Below are 26,990 nucleotides of genomic sequence, written 5' to 3' on the forward strand. Positions count from 1 at the left end.
GGGAGAATCCCCAGCTCCTGGACCCCACAGCCACTGGCTTGTGTGTTTGGGGCAGCAGGTGTTGGAGCAGCCCTTTCTGAGGGCTGCCCACTTGTCATGGACACACTGTGATTCATCAGCTGTAAAATCCAGTGTAAATCTGTTGGATTTGTGGGAAGGTGAAGAATTGCATGGGACAAGCCCAGTTTCTGGGGATGGCAGGGGTGTTGGGGGGCTTGGTAGCAAATCAGGAGCTGATAATACGTTTATTGTCTATCAGGGTTATCCCTGTGGTACATAAATTAAATGGAGGAGCAGAGGCAGTTTTGGTCACAGTGGTGCAAAACCAGGACAAGCCCGAGGGCTCAGCAAGCTCCTTTCCATTCCTTATGGGATGGTTAGTGGCTTTCCATGCTCTTGGGAGCAAAGTTTTGAGGCTGAGTTAACCCTGGTGCCTTTCCCTGCAGTCCTGACTGGGGTGCGTCACCTCCAGGGCACAGCCCCCAGGACCAACACCTTGGGAAGTCTCTGTGGACACAGGCAGTGTCAGGGTGGTGTCCAGCCAGGTTGGGGTCACTACTAGTGGGAAAGGAGGGGGCTTCCCCCCAGTTTTGCCTCTGGGATCCCCTATCAGAACCCCCTGAGCTGTGGCACCTGTCCAGTCCTGGGGTGTCACCCCATTCCTGCTGCAGACAAACACGTTCTGTCTGGAGTAGGGGGGGTCAGCCAGTAGTGGTGTCTCTAAAGGAAAAGGTGGGATAACCCTATCATTTGGGATTTGCTGTGTTTTTCCCATTTCCCCCAGGTATTTCCATTATCCCGGCACATTTACCAGGCTGTGTTCCCACTGTTCATGGCCAAATCCTGGTGTCCCACCAGCCAGCTCCCACACAGCCCTTGGAGTGGGCACAGCTCCCACCTACTGTGATTGTCCTCACTAAGACAAGGAAAGGTTTTGGGGGATGATTTGGGATGGCAGAAGAGGAAGGCAGGAGCAATACCAGGCAGCAGCTGATGGTCTGTGTCTCCATGTGGATGTTGTGTTTATTTACCGATGGCTGGTGGCAGCTGAGCCAGGAACGAGTCTCAGGACCCAGCTGAGCCCGGAGCTAAACACAAGATAACAACGGCATGTTTCCAATGTCCATGGAGACAGCAGGGCAGAGCTGGAGCCATGTGAGAGTCATGCTGGGGAGGAGTTTGGTGAAAGAGGGCCTCAAGTTCCCCAGTGGTGCGAGAGTGAGGAGGTCAGGGAAGGCAGTGGAAAAAGAGGCCAAGGCCAAAGTACAAAATAAGGGCTGGAGAGGGAGCCTGGAATGAGGTACGTGGTGTTTCCTGTGCTTAAGGAAGTGAGTGACAAGGACCCAGGTCATCTCCTGCAGCCCAGAAGCCGGGTGCTGCCCCTGGGTTTGTCCCCAGCACCACAGCTCTGTCCCAGCCACTCCCCGTGCTAGGGAGGCACATCCCGGCTCTGCACTAGCATCCTTCCTTCCCAAGTTGGAAAGCAGTCTGCTCCTGTGAAGCCACTGTTTTGTCATCACTTCCCAGCTCAAGTCCAGCTCAGTCCCAGATGGGACATGTGGCACCGTGTCGTGGGGCTCATCTGGCACCCCTGGCACTGCCAGGCTGGGAAAGGGGCTCGAGTCCATGTTCTCCTTCTCCTTGGTGAGCGGTGGCTACACCTCGGTGGAGTATTCCATCATGCTGGGGAGAGAGGAGAGAGGCATTGGAAACTGAGTTGGGAAGTGTGGAAAAACACTCTGAGTAGGAATAGGGCCTCTTCTCCAAAACAGATGGAGAAAGGATGACAGGCTGTTTGTGGAAAACCCCTGTTTGTGGGGAATCCCACAGTCAATAGGAAGGCAGAAAAGGAAAGCTGTGACAGTGTGGTGTTGGGATGGTTTTGCACAGCCTGGTTTTTGGTAGCGGGGGTGCACAGAGGTGACTTCTGTGAGAACCTGCTGGAAGCTTCCACCATGTCTGGCAGAGCCAGTCCCTGATGCTCTGGAAGATGGACATGCTGCTGGCCAAGGCTGGACCAATTAGAGGTGTTGATTATGCCTCTGTGACAATGTATTTAAGAAGGAAATGAAAACAAAAAGGGGCACAGGTGTTTTTACTAGCCAGAGGGAGAGGAGGAGGTGAGAACATGCGAGGGAAACAACATGGTGACACCAAGGGCAGTGCAGCAGGAGGGGGAGGAGGCATTCCAGGCACCAGAACCGAGATTCCTCTGCAGGCCATGGTGATGACCATGGTGAAGCAGCTGTGCCCCTGCAGCCCATGGGGATCCATGGGGGATGCAGAAATCCACCTGCAGCCCGTGGTGGGGGGTGCCCAGGCTGGAGTGGGTGGATGCCTGGAGGGGGCTGTGATCTACTGAGAAATCTGGTGGAGAAGGTGACCCTGCTTCCAGGCTGGAGCAGCCTTTCCTTGAGGGATAAATAGAAGAGTGACCCACACTGCAGCAGTTTTGGGAGGACTGTGTGCCCATGAGAGGGACTCACGTTGCAGTAGTTTTGGGAGGACTCATGCTTGTGTAATTGGAGCCATGGTGGAGAGGGTTGCAGAGAACTCTCTCCTGTGGGAAAGGACTCCTCTCCTGGAGCAGCACAAGAAAGCCTTGGGTGACAAACTGACCAAAACCCCCATGCCCTGTCCCCTGCACTGTCAGTGGGAAGGAGGGAATGGTTGGGGGAAGAAAAGGTGTTTTTAAGGGCTTATTTTACTTCTCATTATCATCCTCTGATTTTGTTAGTAATAAATTCACTTTGTACTTCTAAGTTGAGCCTGTTTTGCCCTTGGAGTGTTTTCTCCAGGTCTTTATCTCAACTCATGAACCCTTTGTTAATTTTTTCTCTCCTCTGCCCAGCTGTGGCAGGTGTTTCCTGAACCCTGCTCTCTGCTCCCATTGGGATTATGGGTGGCAGCTGGGATTATAGGTGGCCATGGAGGGAGGTCGGGATGAGCTCTTCCCAGAGCACAGCTTAGTCACTATAGGACAGCAGCACAGGGGTTTGTTGCAGAAGTACAAAATGGTTCTGTTTCCCACTGAAATACTTAATCCTTTCTCTTTAAACAGAGTTTAGATGGAAAACCTGGGAAAAGTCCTTCCCTAGGCAAAATCAGTTCATGCTTACACTTAGAGCTTTTCTTTTTCTGAAGGAAAAGCGGCTCCAGAGCAGACAGATCTTGAAACCTGACAACCCCTGACACCTTCCAGGGCATCACCCACCTCAGTTCATCACGGAGATTACTGTGTTTTTCCCTCAGAATTTGATTCTTGACCTTCTGGGGGACATCGGGGATGTACCAGGCTGCGATCAGCTTTACGCACAGAGCCACGTGCTGTGGGAAGCAAAGACAGTCAAGGCCTCCCAGCCTGGGCATGAGGCACAGATCCAACCCCTTTTCCAGCCCTCTCCTGCCTCCCTGGGTGCTCACCTCGAAGAGGATGAGGAAAGCGAGCCGGGCTGCGAAGATGTGCCAGAACTGGATGGTGTAGGTGTAGTCATCAGCGTTCCGGTAGTCCCGGTACCTGCAGCACAGCTCCGTCGGTGCCAGCCAAGGCTATTCCATTCTGGCCTGGATGTCAAGGTGAGGGGCAGGGGCTGGCAGGGGCTGCTCTTACCTGCACTCCTTAATCTGGACCCCATTAAATTCTGGCAGCACCTTGGTGTGGGGCTCGAAGTCCTGGATGTGGAATATGGAGAGGCTGTTGTTGATGTAGCCGGTGGAACAGCTGTGGGGAAGGACTGGGTTGAGCATGGACTGTACTCTCCTGTTCTGGGGAAGCAGAACCCTCCTAGGGCTCTCACTGCCCACTTTCACAAAGCCTGGTGGAAATGGAGGGCTCAGAGGCTTGTGTCGTGTTTGAGTGAACTGGGCCAGTCAGCCAAGGCTTGGAGGAATGGGGGGAGGGCAGGAGAGAGCATGTGCCTGCATCCTGGGAATCCGGTAGCCTCCAATATTACACACTTCCCTTTCCAGTCCGTTTACCCACCACAGGGATGATGTGACAATGCCTTGTGGGAATGTTCCTCTGCTCTCCTTTTCCCCCAACCTCACTCTGGGGGACAGCTCAGCTGTCTCATGCTCCTGCAGTGGTGGCACTGAGGCAGGAGGGGACACAGCTGTGGGGACAGGGCCGTGGGGATGCTGTGGACAGGGACTGTCTTGGAATTGAACTCACTCCATGCTGGTGTGGTTCTCCCTTGTGCAGGGGCTGTACATGTACTTGTAGACCTGCACAGGGATGAAGTCGGAGGTGATGGCGATCACCAGCCCATTCCCAATGACAGCCAGGGTGCCGATGGCCTCTAGGACCTGCAGCCAGATCCCTGTGGAAGAGGAGCAGCCGGTGAGGTCCCTCTGCCAGCTCTCTGCCACCATTCCAGCTCAGGGACACCTTTAGCATGGCCAGGTCAAGGAAGGAGCCTCCAAGCTGCCCTTCAGCCTCTGGCAGAGTCTGAAGCAGCTTGTCCTTCTCCGACTCGTGGCTCTCCCTGCGCTGTCCCATGGCCATGGGGTGCTCAAGGGCTCAGCCTGGTGCTGCAGGACCCCTCTCACCGATGTCCTTGGCCTTTCTGGGCACCATGCGCCGGCGCAGCCGCATCATCTTGATGGCGTCCATGTGGATCTCGATGATGTTGTTGATGAGGGCCAGCAGCGGGGCCAGGGGGAAGGCTGCCACGAAGATGGTGGTGAAGCTGTACTGGATCACTGGAGGGGGAAACACCAGGTGCTGGTGTGAATCCACTGCAGAGGGGACGTCCCCCTCTGTCTGGGTTTGTCCTGCTTTGTGGCTTGGCTCAGAGGGGTTTGCAGGGGTGGAAGGGGGAGATAGCCACGTCTTGGGAACACCCAGCTCTCACAGGGCTGTCAGAGAATGGGATCTGTGGGGATAGTTGAGCCAGTCAGGCACAGGCACACCCTGGGGTTACAGCCGTGGCCCTGGAAGGAGAGGAAGGTCCAAAGCAGGGCCAAAAGCTAGCATAGTTTCCTGCTCTCTGTTTTGGAAATGATCTTGGTGTCCCAGGGCTCTCAGAGCAGGGCATGGTGTGGAGTTGTGGCTCCTTGCCTGTGTATGGACTCCCTGGCATCTGTCCCTCCCCAGCCAAGGTGTGCACATGGATCTGCTCCACGTACCTATCTCCAAGTACTCATTGAACAAGCTGAAGACGTTGACCTCGTTGAGTTCGTAGTTGTTCAGCCACTGTCTTTTGCAGGGGTCCTCTGCCTCCTCCTCCTCTCCTAACATCACACTTCTCTTCCTGGGGGACTTCTTCTTCTTCCGTAGCTGGTGGGATACCCAGCTGCAGTGGGAGAGAGGGATTTGTGTGGCTGCCTGCGGGGCTGGGCTGCTGCCAGCACATCCTTGGAGGTAGAGGAAAAGGAAAAAGACCAGGGTTGATCTCTGGGAAGTATCAGTGTGGGAAGCTTACGGGATGAGATACTCCATGATGTTGCTGATGGTCTGCTTGAGCAGCATGATGACAGCCATCTGGATGAAGAGGTCAGTGATGCAGCCGCTGGGGTGGCACTGGAGGGGACAACAGGACAGGGGTTGTGCCCTGCAAGCAGGCTGGGTGGGTGGGCCTGAGGGACCCTTTGGCAGGTGCTATGGGAGAAAGCTGGGCTTCCCAGAGTTTCTCTGTGTAGTAGGGAAAGGAAGAGGAGGAGTTGTTCGTGGGGTCAGAGAGTGAGTGCCTCACCTCCTCCAGCCTCCAGTGGCCAGCAATGCGCACGTAGTGCCCTGGGTGGCCATTGATCCTAAGCAAGAAAGCAACAGTGATACTTATGGGGTCATGGACCTCCCGAGTCCCAAATGGGGTCCTTGTGCATGGTGGGAAGGGCAGAGGGGCTGGGCTGTCCATACACCCTGGGGAGATTTGGGAGCATTCATCCCAAACCCTGGATGCCCTGTGTTCTCCACTCACCGTCCCAGGAAGAAGGCGATGTAGATGAGCGAGGAGAAGTTTGTGAAGAACTGGAAGATGAAGATCTTCACAGTGAAGTTGTTCTCCTGCTCAGAGAAGGTCCGTGGTTTCTCTAGGAAAGAGAGAAGTGCCCAGGGGCTTGGTCATAGAGCAGTGGGACCTTGCCCTGCCCCTCCATGGGTACCACCACAGCTCTGGAGGTCCAGAGGGTGTGTCTGCCCCTTGTGAAGCCTTCCCTGCCTTCCACCTGAGCCCTCTGATGGATGTGATTCCAGCCAAGCAGGGAGGTCCCTCAGAGCCATGAACTGGGGGAGAAGGGGCCTTAGAGCTGGGAGGAAATCCATGTTGTGACATCTCCAGGAGCTGGGGTGGCTTCCTGCTCATGCCAGGTCTCAGCCCTGTCGGGTGACTGTCCCTGCAAAGCTGGCTGTGGGACAGCATGTGGGCCACAGGTGTGTGCTGGGTGGCTGCTGGCCTCCCTGTCTGGAGCTGCCTGGAAGCTGCCTTGTGCTGGTGGAGGGAGGGAAGGGGTTGGGAGGCTGGCTGTGCTCAGGGACAAAAGGGTGCTGCAGGTGGGACACACCCCATTTCCCTTACCCAGGCTGCAGAGGAAGAGGGCCACTTGCCAGTTGACCTGCGGGACAGAGGGATATGATGAGCAGGGGGCAGGGCTGGCCATGGAGAAATCCTGCCAGACATCCCCTGTGGCTCCTCACCTTGGTCATGATGACGATGGTGACGTAGTGCAGCACGGCCCCCGTCATCACGGCGATGGTGTCGGCGTGCTTGCTCAGCAGGTTCACTTCGCTCTGTGTGAACAGTGCCATGGCCACCGCCCGGTAGATGACGAGTGCGTGGGCGATGCCGATCAGCACCACGATCTGTGGAGAGGGAGAGGAGGGGTCAGGAGCCACCGAGGGCATGTGCTCTATTGCACCTGATGGCCCCCTCAGCAGGGCCCTGGATGTGGCCTCAAAGGCAAACCAGCACCCTTCAGCGGAGGCCGACAAGCCTGTGAGGTGGATGTAGCGACAGGACAAGGAGTAACGGGTACAAGCTGAAAGAGGGGAAATTTAGGCTGGATTTTAGGAAGAAATTCTTTCCTGTGAGGGTGGGGAGATACTGGAACAGGGATGTTGCAAATGCCCCAGCCTTGACAGTGTCCAAGGTCAGGTGGGACAAGGCCTTGAGCAACCTGGGGTAGTGGGAGGTGTTCCTCCCCATGGCACGGGGCTTGGGACTAGGTAAGGTCCCTTCCAACCCTTAACATTCTGTAATTCCAGGATTCTATGTCTCCACCTGAACCAGTCTCTACTGACCCACAGTGGGGACAAACGCATTGGGATTTGCCTCTTCCTGCCCTCTGTGTCACTGCCTTGATCCACACTGCAAGAGCACAGCCTTCAGCCCATGTCCCTGAAGGGTGGGTGGCCCTGCCATCAGCACAGGTGTGAGCATGAGGAGGCTCCAGGATCCTTGTGATGGGCATGGAACTGCCCTAAAAACCTGGTCTGTGCCTTTGCTCCTTTGGTCCATGCACCCTTAAACCAAAGGTTCCCATTGTCACCGGGCACGTACCATCAGCACAGCCAAGACGAGGACGATGGTGCTGCGCAAGTAGGAGTGCTGGTACAGCCGGGGCTCGTGCTGAGAGTTATTGATCAGCTGCAGAGCCAGCTCCTCCTTTAACAAAAAAAATAAAATTAAAAATGGGAAAGAAATGGGAAAGAAAGGACCCAGCAGTGCTTTATCCCCTTGGGTCAGTGGACATATGGGATAAGCAGTGCTGGAGAAGGGCAGAGGTGCGCACCCAACCCACAAGAGTGTGGCCAAGCCTGAGTTCAGTCTGGGCAAGGGATCCCTCTGATGTGTCTTTTCTAGGTCTAAGTGACTCCTGCTCTGAAAAGGGAAGCACCAAGCAAGAAAGATGATGTCCTCACCTCTTCCTCATCCCACCCGTACAGGTCCCAGTTGATGGCCACAGTGGCTCTCTCCCTCTTCCACAGCTCCAGGAATACAGTGGCTGGATTGGGAAGGAGAAATTGCGGTGACACTCAGAAATGGCTCTGAAAGCCACTCTTCTGTCTCCCAAAGAGTCACATCACATCCAACCTGATGGCAAACCAGCCTGGACTGCCCTTGGGCCATGAAGGACAGGGAGTCCCCTCTGCACCTTGGTGACCTGGAAGGGCCCTGGACAGGCAGCAGTGAGGGAACGGGGATGGTGCAAGTGAGCTTTCACTGGGCTGGTCTAGTGTCCGTAGGGAATTAGGTATAAGTCACTTTTCAGGTGCAATGGGTGTCCCTGCGCTGCACCCTGGCGAGGCTATACCTCTCCACTTCCAACCACCCCTTATGTTAATTGGATTGATGCTCCTGATTATGTCCCTGTGTGACCCAGCCCATGGACACAGTCAGAACTGTGCTGTGGCTTTGCAGGTGGGACACCCGACCCACTCCTGTGGTGGCTGGTCAAGGAAAGGGCCATGGAAAAGCCAGATGAGTGTGCAACTATGGCAGCGATGGGATCCCATCATTCCATAGCAAGTTAGAAGCTGTACAGAGGTTTGGGGAGGTGGAGGAGGAGTCTGGAGGCCCCTCCTTCCTGTGGTTGTAACCATTTACAGGCAGCTGCTAGGAAATTGCTGGGTGCCTTTGGGGAGGCTATGCTGAGCGGAAGCTTCAGGTAGAACAAGCTTCAGGTAAGGAATATTTGGGGAGCTGGAGGATATCAGCAGGATAGTTTTGTCTCTTGCTGTGTCTGGAAGGGGAGCTGAAGGCTCTGGAAGGAGATACAAAACTCCCTGCAAAGGGTGAAGCTATGTTGGTGTCCCATTTTTCACCTTCTGCTCCCTCTCCCAACCACATGTGCTGGGTACCCAGGCATGGACACCTACCCCAGATGGCCATGAAAATGGCAAACACCACCGTGGCCTCATTATCAATCATGTGAGTGACCTGGAAGAGATGAAGGAAGAGTGTGGTGGGGCACTGAGGTGCAGAGGCTGTGGCACCTCGGGGTCTTGCCATGCTCACCTCCCCTGAGACAGGTAAAGGTGCTACAGGAGGGCAAAATGCAGGAAAGTGATGGACACTGGGGCTTGTCACTGGTAAAATATTCCATGGTGATGATGGAGACTGTGATCTGGAGTGGGGTTTCTTCTTAGTGGTGTGGGAGCAGCCTGAGCTGGGAGTGTTTTCCCCATTCTTTACCTCAAGCCTGCCCTGGAAAGGGGGTTCCCTACCTTGGCGTAGGTGCAGGTGTCTGAGAGAACCCAGAACGAGCAATTCTGGTCACAGAGCGGGCACATGATGGTGTTGTTGGCATCACAGATCTCCTTGCTGGAAGAAAGGAGGAAGAGAAGCCAAGGGGGACAAGGGTTCCTCAGAGCCACCTGCAGAGCTGAATGGGGTGTACATTTGGCATTCCCAAGGGCCTTACCTCACCTGGCTGGAACTGAAAACAGTAGCCCCAGCTGCGACGGTTGCCAGCCCAGCCAGGGCAGCGAAGACCAGCAGGTAGGTGTACCAGCCCAGCCAGGCGAAGTACAAGGCCACCTTCTCTCCAAAATAGCACCTAGGAGGAAAGGTGAGCTGGGATTACAGCCAGAAAGGAGATCAGATGTTGGGAGTCACTAGAAAATGCCCGTGGTGGCAGTATCTCAGTTTTTATGGCATGGGGAGCGGGTTGGAGTCACGGATAAGAAATGACCTACTGACTGAGGGACGGGGAGCCCTGTATCCCAGAGGAATTAACTTCTTGCCAGCTGTCAGAGGTGCACCTCTATTTTAAGATCTCTCCTCTCTACCAGAGCCCCTTGGCAGGTTTATGAAGTACCACGTTCTTTTTGCCCTTCCGCCCCTGGCTACGGAGTTGGTTTTCCAAGACGAGAGCTGTGCTCTTTCCTGGGATTTCATGTGGTTGTAGGAGCCCCATGTTGCCTTTACTGCCCCGAGTTCAGCCTTGGGCTGGCTGTGCAGCACTGATGCTCCATTCCCACCTCTCCTGCCTTCTGAATGTGTCTGAAAACCAAACATGTTCATTAAAGTCTGCACAGACGTGGGGGTTGTTTCATGCTTCAGGATTAGCAGATGGAGCTCAGAGCCACAGGGATAACCCTCAGGCTAAGAACTCTGGAAGCTGCAGAGGCAGCCCAGTGTTTTTGAGCACTAATGATTTTTAAGACAGTGCAGGAGCCTGGCAAAAGGCACTGAGCTCTCTGGGTTTCAGGTAGGACCACTTGGTTAGAAAAATCTGCCTCTTGAGCCTGTGTTACCTGATCTCCTCAATTGGCTGCTCCTTAAAGAGAACTCTCCAGCGAGCCCACTTCTTCTTTAGTATTTCCCTTATGTCTTCTTTCTGGAGAGCAGAGAAGTTGGTTGGATGCAGGAACATCAGGGCACCCTTAAAGCCCTACACAGCTCCAAGGCAGGTGCCAGCAGCTTTGCCATGCCTTTCACCCAGTGAGCTCTTGGTGCAGCCCCGGTCACCCACTGGTCTCCCCCACCCCATCCTGCTCCTCCATCTCTCCTGGATTTTCCTCCCAGGCACTGTGTGCTTGGCCTCACCTTGTGCAAGGGAAAGGCTGCCTCAAACACCTTCTTCTTCATCAGATCATGCAGCTTCTCTGGGAGCAGAGCAGAAGGGACAGGGTTAGGCTTAGGGATCTGGGGAGATGGAGAAGAGGAACTGCTAGTTCCTGCAGTCCAAATCTCCCAGCCTCTGGACGCAACAGCAAATTGACTTGAGTTCCCCCCTTTTCTATTCTCCCCAGGATAGCAAGGCAGCTGGGATGCCAGTGCCCAGGATTTTTCCTGCAGATGCAGGCTGAGCATCACCCCCGTGATCCCCGTTCCCTTACCTAGGTCAGACGTCACAGTGTTCTGCAGGATGAAGTGTACGACCCGTATCCTGAACAAGGAGAAACTCTGCTTAAGGGCTGCTCTGGGATACAGACTTGTGTTGTATGGCTGAGGAAAACAGGACAGAGAAAGGGGAAGGTGTGCACTAAAATCCAGGGAAGCAAGGGAGGGAGAAATGTGGGCAGTGAGAAGCCATCAGCTTTGTACGTGGGAGGTGAAGGAATGTTCTGTGGAAAATAGAAAGCCTGGCACATCTGTGAACTGAGCTGGAAAATGGATGCTTTTGTGGAGAAGAGTGAGTACAGGAGGCTGGAAATCAGCTCAGCACCCACCTGGTGGTCACTGGGACATCCTGGTGAGCACTGGAGTTTTGCTGCCTGCTGTTGGGGTTTGTCAGGAGACACTGGTATTTCCAGAAGATGTGCTGCGGGGCACGGACTCCATAAAAGAGCTTTGTGTCCTCAATTTTCTGGTGAGGGGAAGAGAAGGGCTGTTAAAACAGAGCCAGAGGTGCAGGGAAGGGCCAGAGCTGGAAGGGCTGGGGGCTGTGTGAGTCCTGGGGCTGGGGTCTTTCTCCACTGGTTGAGCAAGTGGGTTATTTTCCAGCTCTGATGTGGTGAACAGTGCAATTGTTCAGGCCTCTCCCATTTCCTGAGATGCAGGAGCCCAAGCCAGGCCAAATATCTGCTGCCTTTTCGTCCTACAGCCCCTCACCTTGATGGTGAAGCCCTTCTTGCTCAGCTCATCCAGAAACTTCTTCCTCTTGATCTCCTTCTCACTGCCCATTTCGTGGATGTCACTCACCAGGACAAAATCCCATTTCTCTTCATTCTGCCCACAAAACCAGCAGGGAATTATTAGGGATGGAAAGTTGAGAGCTCTCCTTCCCAGCTCCAGCCTCTCAGAGGTTTGGACTCTCATTGTGGCTCTGTAGAGGGGAACTGGGAATGAGCAAGGGAAATGGGGATTTTTCCCCTCTCTGAGCTGGGCTGGGCTTGCTGCAGATGCAGAAGGAGCAGAGCTTACCGGGGAGGCAAAGGGGTCCATGTCCTCAACAGCAGATTCTCTGCGGGGAGTCAGCAGAATTTCATCCTGGTGAAAAGAAAACTAGTGAAGAGAAGGCTGCAGCAGGCTCCCTGGGAAATCCCGTGTTTTCCTCTTCCAGCAGCCTTGAAGAGATGCCCAGAGAGGAATGTAAGAGGAGGCTTGTGTGAAACCTTCTCCCACATGCTCCTGATCACCAGTTTGGGGTCTTCCTAAACCAGCCAGGGATTTGTGTTTAGGAATGCTGCAGGGACTGCTGCCCTGGGAGGGTGTGCAGCCTCTGGTACATAGTGCCCTGGGGCTGTGAGGGATCTGGATTAGGAGAAAAAACCTCCCTCAGCTCTTTTACCTCATGCCCTGACTGGCTGTGTGTGACATATGTGCTGGGGAAGTGTTCACCTTTCTCTCCATGCTACAGTGGATTTTACAGGCTTTAATCAGCCTTTTCCATTTGTCAGATGTTCCTATCAGATAGGGCACTGCTGGCTTTTTGGGGAGGGTGGGAAAGGTAGTTTTAAATTCAGGTACAGGGAGAGTGGAGCATGGGCACTTGGAGGCTGGTACAACTCTGCCAGAAAGCAGGTGAATAAAGTTCTTGGAAAACGACTTGGATGCCTCAGGCTGCAGCCAAGGGACAAAGAGGGGAGGATGAGCTGCTGATCATAAAATCATAGAATATCCCAAGTTGGAAGGGACTCACAAGGATATCCAGCTGCTGGCCCTGCACAGGACCACCCCAAGCATCCATGTGCCTAAGAGTGTTGTCCAAATACTGCTTGAGCTCTGGCTTTTCCCTGTTCCCCTCCTGTGTGTCAGTGGCTCTGGAGATGATGGCTGTGCAGCTCCCACCTTTCTGTTTACAGGTAATTACACTCAGACATCCAAGGGTGCAGATGTAGGGGAGCACAAAGCAAGCATCATGGAATGTTGCTTGGAATGTTGTGTTGGAAAGGACCTTCACACCCATCCAGTCTGTTCTTCATGCTCCAACCTGGTCTTGGACACTTCCAGGGATGGGGCAGCCACAGCTTCTCTGGGCAACCTGTGCCAGGGCCTCAGCACCCCCACAGGGACGACTTTCTTCCCAGTATCCCATCTAACCCTGCTTTCTTTCAGCTTAAGCCATCAGCTGCCCCTGTGGGGGTTTTTTCCACCCTTTGATGTGACTTGTCATGTGTCCCCACAAACAGTTACACTGCTGTTCCCAAGGGAAGGTGATGCAGCTGCGGGAAGGAGCTGCCAGGGATGGGGATATTGTCACTCGGTGTCACCAGAGACACTGTGACCTAAAAGAGCCGCCAGCCAGACGAGTTCCTCCAGACGTAATCTTGGCAGCAGAGCCATGGTGGTGTAACTGTGCCCTGATGTAAGATCTGCATCCTGAGCTTTCACTGGAGAATGAGGCCATGGGAACAGAGGGGCCGAGATGAGGAAAGGGCTGAAATATTCTGCCAGATGCTTGCTCACAGGATCAGCCAAAGCACAAGAGCCATGAAGAGACTGGCTGACAAGAAGTGGGAATGCTTGAGAAGAGGGATGCTTTCCCCCAGAGGTGCTGCTGTAATAAAAAACAGAACTTCTCTTAGATAAAAGGTACCCCAGTTTATGACAAGAGGCAAAGGGAGGCTTCTTGTGTTGTCATCTGTTCTAACCAGGTTTGCAGGGCAGGACTGGGTGGAGCAGTTCCCTGTATCCCAGTCTGAGCCCCTCTCTGGGCACAGGGGAGGGAGTGGGAGCCTCTCAGGAATCTGCCCATTGCCAGTACTCCGATGCTGGCATGGATCTGGCCTGGCACACTCTCTGCTGTCATATTAGCTCATTCCTGCTTGGCTGGTTTCTCTCAGCCTGCATGTGCACCAGCCTCATCCTGCAGCAATTCCCTGCCAGTGCCACCTGTGATCTTGTGGATGTATGTGGAGGGGAAGCCATCCTTTGGGTATGGGAACATTTTGGGGTGTTCCTAATGCCACCTTGGCACACTTTTTCTCCTGCTGCTGTCCCCGATAAAGCTTAAGATGAGGTGAAGGGACCTGCTGGCATCACACCTGTTCCCAGGTAGCTCCCAATTCCAGCACCTGCAGGCACGGTCCTGCTTGGGCATAGGAGCATCCCAGCCAGCACATCTGCTTCCTTGGGAAGAGGCTGAGAGGTTACCAAGGTGGGCTCACAAATGGGGTGTCGGATTCATCCCAGTGGCTGCTGGGGCTCAGACTGCCATCCAGGTGCCCAGCTTGCTTTTGGGGCCATATGGTGTGTGCATAGAATCCCAGAATCCCAGAGTGGCTTGGGTGGAAGGGACCTTAAAGCCTGTCCAGTTCCACCTTCTGCTGTGGGTGTGGACACCTTCCACTGGCCCAGGTTGCTCCAAGCTTTTCAAGTCTGGTGTTGGACACTTCCAGGGATGGGACAGCCACAGCTTCTCAGGACAAGCTGTGCCAGGGCCTCACCGCCCTCATGGGGAAGAATTTCTTCCCAATATCCCATCTAACCCTGCCCTCTGGCAGTTTGAAGCTATCCCCCTTGTCCTGCCCCTGCAGCTCCTGATGGGAAGGCAGGGATGTGTGGGCAGGGATGGCTTCAGCAGGCAGGGACTTTGGATCACTGCTACTCTCAACTGTTTTTTCCTGGGAATTAAGGACACTGTCTGACAGTGGCACCTGTGCTCTGGCCTCACAGGGCAGTGGGATCAGGTGCAGGTAAGGCCACCCAGACTCTGCAGTGGTTGTACAAACCCTGGGCTCTATCCCTGCTTTCAGGAAGGACAGTTTCAGTTTCACTCCTTCCTGCCCTGTGTTTGGAACAGGATGTGGAGGTGCAACTGTACAAAGGTGTAAAAGTGACTGGCACAATGGGAAGCAGGGATTTCCATGCTGAAAAGAGTTTCTGTGGCTCCAAAGTGTATCATTGGTCCTTGTTCCCAGCCAGGTAACCCACTGCCCTGAGTGTTCCTTTTGGGAACTGGCTGCAGGCACCCTTGGGCTGGGTGCAGAGTCACCCATGTGAGTAAGTCAGGACAAGGACGTGGATAGGATCTGGCATCCTTGTTTTCCTTTCCAGTCATGGATTGGTGTGGGGTTGGGTGTTTCCTGTCACCCACACTGAGATGATCAAATTGCTCTTATCTCCAGGATGTTTCTTACACAGCTTCCCTTGGAGCACTTCCACCTTAGCCCATGGCTTCCTGAGAAGTGGGACAGCCTTTGCTTGGACAGACAGACCTGTACCTTTACTACCTGCCCTAAATTTGGAGTGTTTGCCTGGCTTTTCCTAGGAAAAAAGCCCAAAAACCTGCATCTCTTCTTCCAAGTTAGGAAAGAAAAAGATCGTAGCTCTCCCTCTGCCCATGCTGTATTCCAGGTGCTCCTGGAACACCTGGGGCTGTCACCTCTGCAGTGCTCATTCCTAGGTTTACATAAACTCCATCCATACCATCCTTCTTTGATCTGTGCTCTGGCACCTCTGATCTCTGGGACCAACATGTGGGGCCAGTGTGACCCCACTGCACCTTGGGATGGTGCATGGGACCGGCAGCACATCCTGCTTTCCCTGTCACACGCTTGTGGCAGGAATTTTGTACCTTAAAGGCTGAAAGCAGATGGGTGGTAGAGATTGGAGGTTAGTGTATCCTGTGTTTCCAAGCCACAGGTGCTCAGAGGTGCTGAAAAGCAGCATCCTGGGAATGTCAGGGCAGTTTCTGTTCCTACCTGCATGGTGAAGCAGGGAGCCTTCCTCGGTGACCCTCTGTCCTGGAGCCCCTCAGGGCAGATCCCTCAGGAGAGGGCTGGCGGGCAGGATGGGCTGGAGGCTCCTGGGCTCTCTCACGCTGTGATTTTCCTTCCCAGCTCCTTTGCCCGAGGTCTCAGAGGTCTCGTGAACCGAGCGGCCTGTGACTTCCGTGTGGCACTTGTGCCTGCTTTGGGAGGGAGCTGCCTCTGCCTGGCAGTGGGCAGATATCAGGAGGAGGCGAGGGATCTGCCCTTCACCCTCGCCCAGAGGAGTGGCAAGCCCAGAACCGCCCAGCGCAGGTAACAGTGCCGAGTTCCTCCTGCCAGCTCCAGCGCGCTGCTTTCCCCTCTGCCCCTCGTGGTGCCAGGGCCGTGTGCTGTAGCCTGTGACATCCCCAAGTGGTGCCATAAACTGGCCAAAAGGAGCTATTGACAGAAGTTTTGGAAAGCTCTAGAAATCTCCTCTTGACATCTCACTGGTTGGTAAAACAGCTGTGGGAGTCGTGTGCTGATTTCCCCCCATGTGTAATAGTGCTGTCAGCCTGACCTTGAACACTTCCACAGCTTCTCTGGGCAGCCTGTGCCAGGGCCTCACCACCCTCACAGAGAAGAATTTCTTCCCAATATCCCATCTAACCCTGCCCACTGGCAGTGGGAAGCCATTTCCCCTTATCCTGTCACTCCAGGCTCTTGTCCAAAGCCCCTCTCCAAATTCCTTGCAGGCTCTGTTCAGGTACTGGAAGGGGCAATCAGGTTACCCCAAAGCCTTCTCTTCTCCAGGCTGAAAAATCCTAACCCTCTCAGCCTTTCCTCATGGCAGAGCTGCTCCATTCCTCTGACCAACTTGGTGTCTCTCCTCTGGACTCTCTCCAGGTTGATGTCCTTCCTGTGCTGGAGATCCTGGAGCTGGATGCAGAAGTTCAGATAGGGTTTCACCTGAGCAGAGCGGAAGGAATCAACTCAAATCTGGACGTATGGCTTGGAACAGGGAATAACTCTTATAATAAAAAGTGAATGAAAATGTTATGTGTAAGCCAGATCTTGCCTTACACTTGTTTCCTGGGGAGGTTGTGGGGGTGGAGTTTGCTGCTTTTATTTTCAAATAAGAAGAGCATTTCCTGGGAATAACAGAAGGGTCAATAACTGCTCTGGATTCCCTTGTGCCCTCCAACAGCATTCCTGTGGGCTGCTATAAAAGAAACCAAGTCCTGGGGGTGGTAATCCAGCTGTGTCCTGCTAGGAAAGGCAGGCAGCATTTTCAGGGTGGTGCTCCCACTTAAGCCACCATCATCCTGTGGTTTTGCCAAGTGCCTTGAACAGGTGCCAAAACAGACCTGGTGATTATCAGGGGGGAAAAAAAAAAAAAGAGTTGTCTTCCCAATGTCCCGCTGTGTGTGAAACCAAGGTGTGGGCAGACCTTTAGCCTTCCAGGGGTGATCCAGGGGTGATCCATGGGCTTGGGAGCGGCAAACATGCTTTATCTCTGGGAGAGTGTGTGTGTTTACCCAGAGAGAGTGAAGCCCTGTCAGACGGTGCTTTCCACCGACAGCAGGGCAAAGGCCTTTGCAATGGGAGCGCTGCCGTTGTTCCAGGGAAATAGGGTTACCTGTGGGAGGAACAGCTGGGGCACTCCTCCCACGCTCCTGCTTCTCCTTCCTGAGAAGGGCTTGGCTCTCCAGACAGCCCAGAAGGTCATGCACCCAGCAGCAGTTCCCAAAGCCTGTGGATGTCACCAGCCAGCGGGGAAGGCGAGTCTGTGTCTGCAGGTTGGCTTTGCCTGAGGTATATCCAACCCCTGCAACATCTTTCATGGCACTTGGAGGAGACCATGCTGCTGCTGCTGCTCCTGTTTAGGAGGAATTTGGTTTTGCCTGGGAAGGATTTAGCTGCATTTGCAGCAAGGTAGGTGAGCAAGTTGATGTCCCTCTTGCAGTGCTTCCCTCCCCTTCTGCATTAGCTGCTCTCAGGTGTCTGGGGCTGAGGACAGCAGCAGGAAAAACTGAAACTGGGGAGGGAGCCACACGAACCCTGTGTGAGCAGAGGAAGTTATTTTGGGTGTGATCAGCTCTGTGGCTGCTGGGTTGATCACACGCCTGAACCCACTGGACTCCAGCTGCTGTGGGCAGCGATTTGACCTGCACTGAGCTTTGGCAGAGAAGCTCCAGGAGCACTCCTGTTAGTCCTGGCTGGATGTAGAGATGGTAATTCCCGTCTGAGGAGACTGCAGAAGGGTTTTGTGCGTGAAACCACTGTGTCTGGATACAGGCTGCCCACCTCCCGCCTGGCAGCAATGCTTTTGGACAGGGAGCTCCTCTTCCATGCGTGCAAAGGCACTCATTCAGGTGCTAAAATGGCAGCAGATGTCTGTGTCTTTTTATAAAGCTGGGGTTGTTTTCATCCCAGTCTCGGTCTGTTTGGATCTGTGGGTATCCCCGGAGCTACAGGCAATACGTTAGAGCAGAGGATGAGGTTCGGGGTGAAGCCCTGCTTGTAATTAAAGTACTGGGTGCTCACTCCAAGCAGGGAAGGCTTAGACTGGATATTAGGAAAAGGTTCTTCACCCAGAGGGTGGTCGGGCACTGGAACAGATTCCCCAGGGAATGGTCACGGCCCCAAGGCTGCCGGAGCTCGGGGGGCGTTTGGCAACGCTCTCAGGCACAGGGTGGGATTGTTGGGGTGGCTGCACAGGGCAGGAGTTGGACTGGCTGATCCTTAGGGATCCTTTCCAACTCGGGATATTCTGTGATCTCTTGGAACAAGGTGGGTGCCTCCAGCTCTTATAAAGCATCGTGAGATGTGCAGGAGAGTGTTTCAGGCTGGAGAGGGGAATTGTGGAGCAGACAGAAACGTCCTTTATCGATGCCAGAACTGTGTTCCGCTGGGGTCTGCCCGCTCCTCGCCCAGCCCGCTCCTGCCCTCCTGCGGCCAGCTCCGTTATTCCACAGAATCCGAGGATCCTGGGGTGGTTGGGATTGGAAGGGACCTTAAAGCTTGTCCAGTCCTACCCCCTGCCATGGGCCCTGACACCTTCCACTATCCCAGGTTGCTCCAAGCCTCGTCCAACCTGGCCTTGGACACTTCCAGGGATGGGGCAGCCACAGTTTCTCTGGGCAATCTGTGCCAGCACCCTCACAGGGAAGGATTTCTTCCCGATATTCCGTCTAACCCTGCTCCCTTTCAGTATTTCATAGAATCATGGAATAGCTTTGGGTGGGAAGGGACCTTTAAAGGTCTTGATTATTTGCCGTCCTGTAAATGTTTCCTCTTATTTCTTTCCCTGTTTCATTTCTCTGCTCCTGCAGGACTTTGCCTTCCTTCCACACAGTATTCCTGGAGCTTGCTGCCGTGCCAAGATCTTTCCAGAAAGCCGGAGCTCCCTGCCTGCCATCCGGGATCAGCATGGCACATTCCGGATGAGGAGCCTGACCAAGGTAATTTGAGAAGCGCTGAGGAATTTTAGAATTTTTCAAATCCAAGGGCACAGGGGCACCCTGCAAGCACCCCCAGCCCTGGCCAGACCCTCCGGGTGGGAACATAAACTTTTGCCAGGCGAAAGTTTTCTTTTTAAAAAAGGCAATTTTATTTTGCCAGCAAAACGCACGTATTTAACAGATATTTAACATTTCATGGCACAAAGACGCGGGAATCGGGACAGCCACGGCATCAGGGATGGGGTACCCAGTGTGGGATACTCGAGAGCCGCACGGCAGCCTGGCAAGGGGCGCTTTTCCCCGCACGGTTCCGGTGGGAACGTGCGGAAAGAAGACATTTTTGTTGAATTACCGCACTCGGGTTGCCCTGAGGGCCTCGGAGTCCCGTCCCTGAGGGGAGGCGGTGGCTCCTGGGGGCGCCGCCTAGCGGGCACGCGCGGTTGCCACGGCAACAGGGGGGACGCCCCGCCCGGCCCCGCCTTCCCCGGGACCGGCCGGCCCGCGCACGCGCCGACGCGGGGTCGCGCGCCCGCCGCGTCACGCCTCCCGCCCCGCCTTCCCCGCCCGCCGCGGCCCCGGCCCGGGTCCCCCCCGGCGTGTCCCCTCCGCACGGCCGGTGCGTCCCCGCCGCCGCTTCCCCCCGCCGCCATGAGGCGCGGCGAGCGGCGGGCGCACGGCGGGAACGTGGGCAAGGCCGCGCTGGAGGAGCAGCAGCAGCCGGCGCCGCCGCCCCCCGCGCAGCCCAACGGCGGCGCACCCGGGGCCGAGCGGGACGGCGCCGGGCCCCGCCGCAGCACCGAGTCCGAGGTGTACGACGACGGCACCAACACGTTCTTCTGGTGAGAGGCGCCGGGCATGGCCCCCACACCCCTCGGGTGGGCCAGGGGGGCCCTAAGGAATGGGGTGTGGAGGGGCTGAGGAACGGGATGTGAGGGCCCCCTAAGGAGCGGGGTATGGAGGGGGCCCCAGGGAACGGGATATCCGAGTTATCTGCTCCCCGTTATCTGCTGCTTACGGGCCGCTTCTGTCGCCGATACCGGCGCTGGAATCGGCTGCAAGTGTTTTCTGGTGTGGCCCTACCGCTAATTGTTTCCTGCCAATGTCACGGGAATTCAGGGCTGGCTTTTGGCGGTGGCGCCTCTTTTCCCAGCCCTGATCCCCGCCTTTCCAGGAGCAGGACCCTTCGGGCTGAGACGGCTTGTCCTGCCTGGTGTGGGTGCTTTGGAGGTGTTTTCCAGTACCTCGGGAGCCCACTGTGTTCGGGCAAGCATTCCTGCCTGATTCCAGTTATCAGCATTGTTTATATGGACTCCACCTCCTTCTCTCCTCTCCCTTAATCTTGGAAGAGGCTTCTTCAATCAATGTTCTTCCCAGTGATCCTGGCAGAAAGCTGAAGTTGTCGTGCCCCAGTCCTGCTGGGCAGGTGTTGTGCATTTTTATGTGTCTCAGTCCATAAAAAGGGTGCAGAAACCCACGGCTGGCCGTGTTTGGCCAGCGGAGAAAATCAGCTTTCTGTTAAATTCAGTCCTTGTAGGAAGAGGTGTGTTCATACCTGGAAAAGTGCTCCTAAATCCCAGCCTTGCTGGAGTTGTTCAGTATATCCCCTCAGCAGCACGCGTGTGTGTAGGTAGAGGTGTTTTATTGTGTGTTAAACACAATAAAAAGTCCCTTTCCACGAAGAAAACCAAGCTGACACTGAAGACGTTTGGAATCCGAGCCGAGGGCGATGGGATTTGGCTGGAGCCTGGCATGGAGGAGTGGGAGGGGAGGGCACTTGGCTCTCACCCTGCCAATCTGGGCAGCAGCGGAGCTGAGGGTGTTGATCCCGATGAAGGAGGTGACATTCCTGCCAGTGCAAGCTGCAGAGGAACATTGGGATGCTGCTGGGTCCCGGCAGGATCCCTGCGGAGCCCTGACAAGCGTAGGTGTAGCCGAGGGACTTTGTGATCCCGGGGACAAAAGGACCTTTCCTGGCGGGCACACCACATGTAGGCTGAGCGAATCTCGGGACACCGGTGCCAACCTTTAAATGGAAAATGGGTAAAGCTGTCCTTTCCTTACTCCCTCGTTCAGGTGGCTCTTGCCAGCTGTTTTGTGAAGCCTTTAAGATACCTATTTTTGCTGTAGAATCTTGTCTCGTTGCAGCTTTTTTGTGGTGGTGACAGGGCTGTCATCCCAGGATAAACGCTGTAATTGCAGTTAGTGTGTCCATGTGCCTTGTTCTCTCACAAGCTTCCCTGTGCCACCGGGTGGTCCCTTCTGGGTGGACAAGTGTGTTCTTTAACTTTCCTATTTATTCAATTTTCTTTTTCCCTAGTAGCTTGTGCTGGCAGCCAGGAGTTTAAACAACTGGAAAAGTCCCAAGGTTTTTCCTCTTTTGTCCTGTACATGTTAGAGTATCCTTTGGCAGTGACTCAGTTCCTACTGTGTCCAAGAATAAAGGTTATCCAGAGGAATGATTTTCTTCCTGTGACCCTTGGGACTCCTCTCGTGCTGTGGAGGTGGCCACAAGAAAGGGAAATTTTTAGGCGTGGCTGCCCTCTGACTTTGGAATCACATGGAATGTACCGTCTCTTTGGAGTTCAGGAGTTAGGGATAAGGTTACTCGCGTGGCTCACTCCTTTTGGGAAAATGAAAGGATTTGGGAACTGTGAACACAGAAATCATTCCAGTAGTAGTTTAATTTGCAGAGATGGTTTTCCTGCTATAAACATGGTCTTTGGGAAGGGTTGAGCTTCCTAGCTGGCTTCCTGCTCTTTAAAATCTGTTTGAAACTTTGGAAAACCACTTGTGTGCTAATATCTCTGGGCTTATTCCACATAAATGACTTGGAACTGGAAAATACTGCCTTGTGGGAACCTGCTCAGTCAGCGTAGCCTGGCAACTCCCTTTGCCATTAGGAAATGCCAAGGGAAGGGAACAGGAGGTAGCTTTCTGAGGCAGATCCGTGGTTTCTATATCATTTATCCCTGAACTAATTTCCTAGCGGAGAGCTGGGAATGCCAGGCCTGCTTGGCAAGCCACTGGAACATGTTCCCTGTTGTTTCCAGCACCTTGGATTGTTCTTGTCTGTGTGCCTCCAGCAGAAGCTTTCACACAAAGCCCTGCTTGTTCTGGAGTCATTTAGTTGGATACTGTGTATGATGTTCTCCTAAAATTTCTGTAGGTATTTCATTGCTTGTCTTTAGCTGAAGAAGATTTTCTAGGAAAACATCCATCCAGTCTCAATTTGAGGGTGCTGGGAGGTGCCAGATGCACTTTTGCCACCACATTGTGACTCTGTGGGTTAATTGGTTTTTCAAAGACTTACTTTAATTTGGATTTCATTAGCTTTAATGTCACCTTTTGATTATCAATGTGTTTTATCTCTCACACTAATAATCTCATGTTGCCAGCGCATGGATGTGATATTAATTCCCGAGGTCAAGGTATGGCAGCAGATATCTGTGGAGCTCAGGATGCTAAAATTAATAAGAAAAGAACTAAAAAAGAGGGAATGCCAGTGATTCTATAGGCTAATGACAGTGTTTGTAGGAATTATTTCCACCTTCTTGTGCAAAAAAGCATGGAATTTGCAGCTAAGGAAGAGGTAGACCCCACTGGCATGTTCCTCTCGGTGTGTTCGGTGTTGTGACTCTTCCCCAGATGGCCTGGGAAATGAGGATGTGTGTGGGCAAACCAGCTGGCGTTGGAAAGAGGGGATTGGTACTCAACCCAAAACATTCCTTACCCATTCCTTGTGGAGATTGCTCTTATCTCTGAAATACCCGGGATTTGCTAAGGGTGGTCTGGAGGAAGAGGTGGGGATTTATCCCAAAGAGAGATTAGGGAGACGGAATATCCACATGTTGGCAGGAGCTGCTCTCTGTGCCCTCTCCTGAAGGGTGGCTGTGGCACTTCCAAGGCAGCGTTCCTTGAGTTTGCTGGGAGCTGAACATGGAATTTTTCCCTGCTTTAATGGGGCCATGTGCCACGCTGCCCACTCAGGATTCACCGTGCTGGGAAAAAGGAACATTACTCCAGAGTCCTGGGTCACCCTGCCATGCTTTTCCAGCCTATGGGAATGCCCTGGGCAGGGAGCAGGGACATCCAGGCCTTGTGCAATCCCACTAAGCCACTTTGCCAGCTGGTCATGGATGAGAGGGGCTGTGCCTTGGGAATTGCGCTGTGGGAATGGCATTGTCGTTTCCGCAAAGGAAGGGGTTACACTCTTCTGCCAAGTAAGCTGGAAATGCGGAGGGAATATCTTTGTGGAGAGGGCCTGTCAGAGTTTAGTTCCCCACCTGGATATCAGTTCTCTATGTTACTTTTTTTTTGTAAACACATTGCCAAAATTTTAAGAAGAATAGGGAAAAACGTGCTCAAAGAGTGTTAACCTGTAATTCCCCATCACCTGTCTCAGTAGAACTGCCCTAAACTAACTCCTGAGACACGCATTTCCATAGGTTTAAGCAAAAAAATGTTTAATAATCAAAATAGGGCATTTATGAAACTTGCAAGCTCAGTAGAACTGATGGAAACTTTGGAAACTTGGAGAACTTGGTCTTTTCTCCTGATTGGAAGGAAAACCCCAGATTTGCCAACGCTTTGCCATTGACCTGTGGTTCTGGGTCTCTGGAGGTCTGTGTGCCTGGGCTTCTTTGAGGAGATGGCAAGGAAAAGGCACGTTGCTATTTTGGAGTGTCACAAGTCTGTACGGAAATTTAATCGGCGTCGGGTGACTTCAGGGATGTGCCGAAGATGTGCGACTGCTCTAAGAATAGGGACAGTTTTATTAACTCTGAGAGTTTAAACCGATTTTAAAACATAACTTAGAGCTTAAAACCAACAGGGATATTTGTATGGTTGGGTTTGACTTGAAGTTTTCCAAACCCTCTGTCTATCCCTTATATTAATTACAGTTATTATTTCAGATGTGGGTGGCTTTAAGTTAGTATTAATTTTTGTTGTACTTTCTTGTGTCTTATTCTTCATACAAACCCTCTGCTGCTTTTAGAGGAAAAGGTTTGTTGTACTATTTGCTGTATTTTCTTAGAATTCCAAGGTGCCGTGTTGATTTATGGAGTGTACAGAGCTTTGACATCCATTTAAAAATCTCTTCCAGGAATGGTTTAATGAATTTGCCGTTATTTGGAATAAGGAATTAAATCATGAAAAAGTCACTGATGGGACTAATTGGGTTTGCTGACAGATCCTTTCACCAGCAGCCGCAATTAATGCAACTTTTTTAACCCAAGGGGCAAACTGGACTGGCTCTCCTTTGGAATTTTGTTCCACTTAGAGGACTGACCAAAATATTAATAAATAAATTCTTAGCATTGTGTTCCAGTGATTATTATTGTGTTTAATGGGGTTGTTGCATCACTGGTGACAAACAAGCCATGGATAACAAGGGTGCGGTCCCTGCTTAAGCTGATTTTAATTTGTGGGAGATTGAATGAGGCCATGGGCCGCCTGCTCCTGGGTGTTACTCTCTCCCTTTCATCCAAGGATTTGCCAGAATCTCAAAAAAAATATGACATGTTTAAACAATTTCCTTACATCATTTCTGTCATGTACTTCAGTTGGAAAATAAAAGCACTGGTAGTCATTTCCTTGACAGACCTGCAGCATCTCAATGTGACAGGAGAATGACCTAGCATGAAAAAGAGAAGTTTGGATCAAACTTAATCGCATTAACTAGGAAAAAAACCCACTTTTTTCTTGATCTGCAGTGCGGAAGAGCTTCACTTGCTCTCACTTGGTGTTTGAATTAGCAGGGCAAGGGCTTGTGTGAAAACAAACCTGACTTATTTCATTTCAATCTCCCAGGGCTTAAGTGGGGAAAGAGCCAAATGTGTGGTGCAGAAAGGCAGAAAAATAAGGCACTTAATATTCCAGCTTTTTTAACAGTTTTTTGGGATTTGTTGTGAATTCTCTCCCAAGCCTCAGATATTTTTGTGCTCAGCTACGTCAGGCACTGCTTTGCAGAGTTTTTGATGTGAAACCTCCCAGATGTGGCTGCAGTTTGTACCCCCTTTGCTTCGGGCGTGTTGCCCAAACTCCTGTGTGTAATTTTAAGGGGAAGATTCCCAGCTTAGCTCTTTTCAGCCTCCCAGGCTCCAGGCCAGGAGAACATAAGCCTTCCCATGTAACACCCGCCTTGCTTACCTTGCTGGGTTCTTCTTAGCTGGCCTTCCCCTGGTGTGTTATTTTAAAGTGTGTGTGGGGATGAAAACAATCCCCTTGTGCCGTTAAATTCATCCTGATCTCTCGGACAAGCCCTTCCTTAAGGAGAGCTGCTCCTTTCTGTGGAATTTTATTTTATTTTTAAACTCCCTAGCTGTAAGAAGACATGGTGTGTACATCTATATTTCCTGGCTTTTTCCCCTCTCTGAAGTGGATTTGTGTGGTGCTATGCTCCCTCTCATTGCTGTGTCACTGCTTACAGCTCTCTGGCAGAGCTGCCAACTTGTTCTTTCCAGAAGTCAAGCCAATCTCCAGAGTCTTTCATCCCAGCTCCTGCAATCCACACTGCGCTGGAAGCACCTTTACTTTGAAAACCTGCTAGGAGGGAATCTGGCAGCATCTGGAGATGAAAGCTGAGCTACAAGGGAGGTGATGAGAGGAGCAGCCTCTTGTTTCTCCTTAAACAAGGCAGCTGGTCGGGTTTCAGGCTGGTGGCTGTGGCACGAAAAATAAACGGGAAATGGGATGTATGGGGCTCCCCAACAGCGACCCTTCACTATCCTACAAGATCCTCACAGGGAGGAACGCAACTGAATCATCCTTGTGCTGGCAGAGGGGTTTTTTGAAGGTGTTTGTCCAAGGGAGGATGTGTAATAACTGGTTTTTTGGCAATTTACGGGATCTGAACACACTGAAAAAGCAGCTGACTTGGTGTGGGTGTTCAGGTGGTGAAAGGTAAGGTGGGATTCCTAGATTTGTTTTCGTAACCTCTTCAAAAATGAACAGTGATGTTGCAATTACATATAATACATCATATCTATAACTCCACAACAAGATGTATAATTATATAACAATACAATAATAAGTTTCAAAACCAAACAACAGAACAATGCATGAGATACCAAAACAGCCTGGAGTTCACGCAACCTTTTTGGTGTTCGCCATGGAATCCATTCATTATATCCAGATGTAAATGCAGTGAGCAGGAGCATGGTGTGATTGGAGCGTGGGTTCCGTGCCTGCTGTCCTGCCTCCTGGGAAAGGCTGGGGTTTCGTTTTCCAGCTCCTGCTGGATCCAGGGCAGGCCCCACGTGAGCGCTGATGGCTGAATCACCTGTCCTGGCACCTGGGAAGATGCAGCTGCTGAGCAGGAGCTTGCGGCTCCCAAACTTTTCCCTGGGTTTTGGCACACTGATTCCTCGCTAATTCTGGAAGTACTCGTGGGTCCTCGTGTTTTTGTCCCGGAGCTGGTGTTCTGTTCCTCAGCACCACAAGGAAGGAGAGCCTTCAATGCCAAACTCTATTCTGGCAGGGGCAGAAGAGGATTGTGTCTGCTTATGAGGTATTGCTCGCATTCCCAGTGGGATTGCAGGAATGCTGTGGAGTATGTGGGGTTTGGAGTAGGATGGAATTTTCATTCAATAGAATTCTTTCTTTGACTTTTGGAGCAGTTTTGGGTGGGTTACAGCAGGGTTGTTTAAAGGTGACTCAGTGGATGGTTTGGAAATGCCAAGGTTTATTGTGCACTGCGCTGCCTGAATATACAAACCTTGACATGACATGGAGATGGGATGTCAGCTGCTGTTACAAAAGAAGATATAAAGAAAATGGAAATAGAGCCAAATATGTCACATACAGACACTTTCTTTTGCAGGTTTTCTCCTCCCTAAGCTTCCTCTTTATGCGTGGTTTGTTCTGTTAGTTCGTGTTAAGGGATGTTGTCCTCTGAACCAAAACTCAGGACGTGTCCTTTGGCCTTACATGGACAGAGTTCCCATGTTTCCCAGCTGGGGCCAGAGGAGTTTTCCAATGAAAACAATGAGTGGCTTCTCATTAGGAAA

At 52.6% G+C, this 26,990-nt stretch overlaps 2 protein-coding genes across 5 annotated transcripts in view; one reads left to right on the plus strand and one right to left on the minus strand.

Moving 5' to 3' along the window:
• Nucleotides 1-996: 996 nt before the first annotated feature.
• ANO9 (anoctamin 9) lies at nucleotides 997-16,104 on the minus strand. The gene is made up of 24 exons (XM_015630636.2): nucleotides 15,530-16,104; nucleotides 11,808-11,873; nucleotides 11,496-11,612; nucleotides 11,114-11,250; nucleotides 10,781-10,830; nucleotides 10,488-10,546; nucleotides 10,196-10,278; nucleotides 9,361-9,495; nucleotides 9,164-9,260; nucleotides 8,816-8,876; nucleotides 7,859-7,941; nucleotides 7,497-7,601; nucleotides 6,635-6,799; nucleotides 6,516-6,552; nucleotides 5,919-6,030; nucleotides 5,694-5,751; nucleotides 5,424-5,521; nucleotides 5,128-5,294; nucleotides 4,549-4,701; nucleotides 4,172-4,319; nucleotides 3,611-3,721; nucleotides 3,424-3,517; nucleotides 3,215-3,327; nucleotides 997-1,683 (listed from the first exon to the last, which is right to left on the minus strand). The coding sequence occupies exons 1-24, from the start codon at nucleotides 15,533-15,535 to the stop codon at nucleotides 1,656-1,658; spliced, it is 2,283 nt and encodes a 760-aa protein (XP_015486122.1). The 5' UTR covers nucleotides 15,536-16,104; the 3' UTR covers nucleotides 997-1,655.
• Nucleotides 16,105-19,524: 3,420 nt separating this feature from the next.
• Nucleotides 19,525-26,990, plus strand: part of PTDSS2 (phosphatidylserine synthase 2) — a 30,055-nt gene continuing 22,589 nt past the window's right edge. Inside the window, exon 1 of one of the 4 annotated variants that reach the window (XM_015630641.2) lies at nucleotides 19,525-19,820. In XM_015630641.2, coding sequence (XP_015486127.1) covers nucleotides 19,630-19,820 — 191 coding nt within the window. In that variant the 5' untranslated portion in view covers nucleotides 19,525-19,629. Of the gene's footprint in view, nucleotides 19,821-20,995; nucleotides 21,022-26,471; nucleotides 26,492-26,990 lie in introns of those variants that run through there. The other 3 variants (XM_015630639.2, XM_015630640.3, XM_033515291.1) reach the window with 3 other exon arrangements.

This window comes from Parus major, chromosome 5 (genome assembly GCF_001522545.3).
Source record: "Parus major isolate Abel chromosome 5, Parus_major1.1, whole genome shotgun sequence".
Lineage (NCBI taxonomy): Eukaryota > Metazoa > Chordata > Aves > Passeriformes > Paridae > Parus > Parus major.

What these genes read in the sequence shown, in the direction of transcription:
- ANO9 (XM_015630636.2), bottom strand. An exon ending in GATGTCCCAGTGACCACCAG is followed by an intron (nt 10,831 to 11,113) that starts GTGGGTGCTGAG and finishes CTCCTTGTTCAG; the next exon opens with GATACGGGTCGTACACTTCA. An exon ending in GAGAACCACACCAGCATGGA is followed by an intron (nt 3,722 to 4,171) that starts GTGAGTTCAATT and finishes CCTTCCCCACAG; the next exon opens with CTGTTCCACCGGCTACATCA.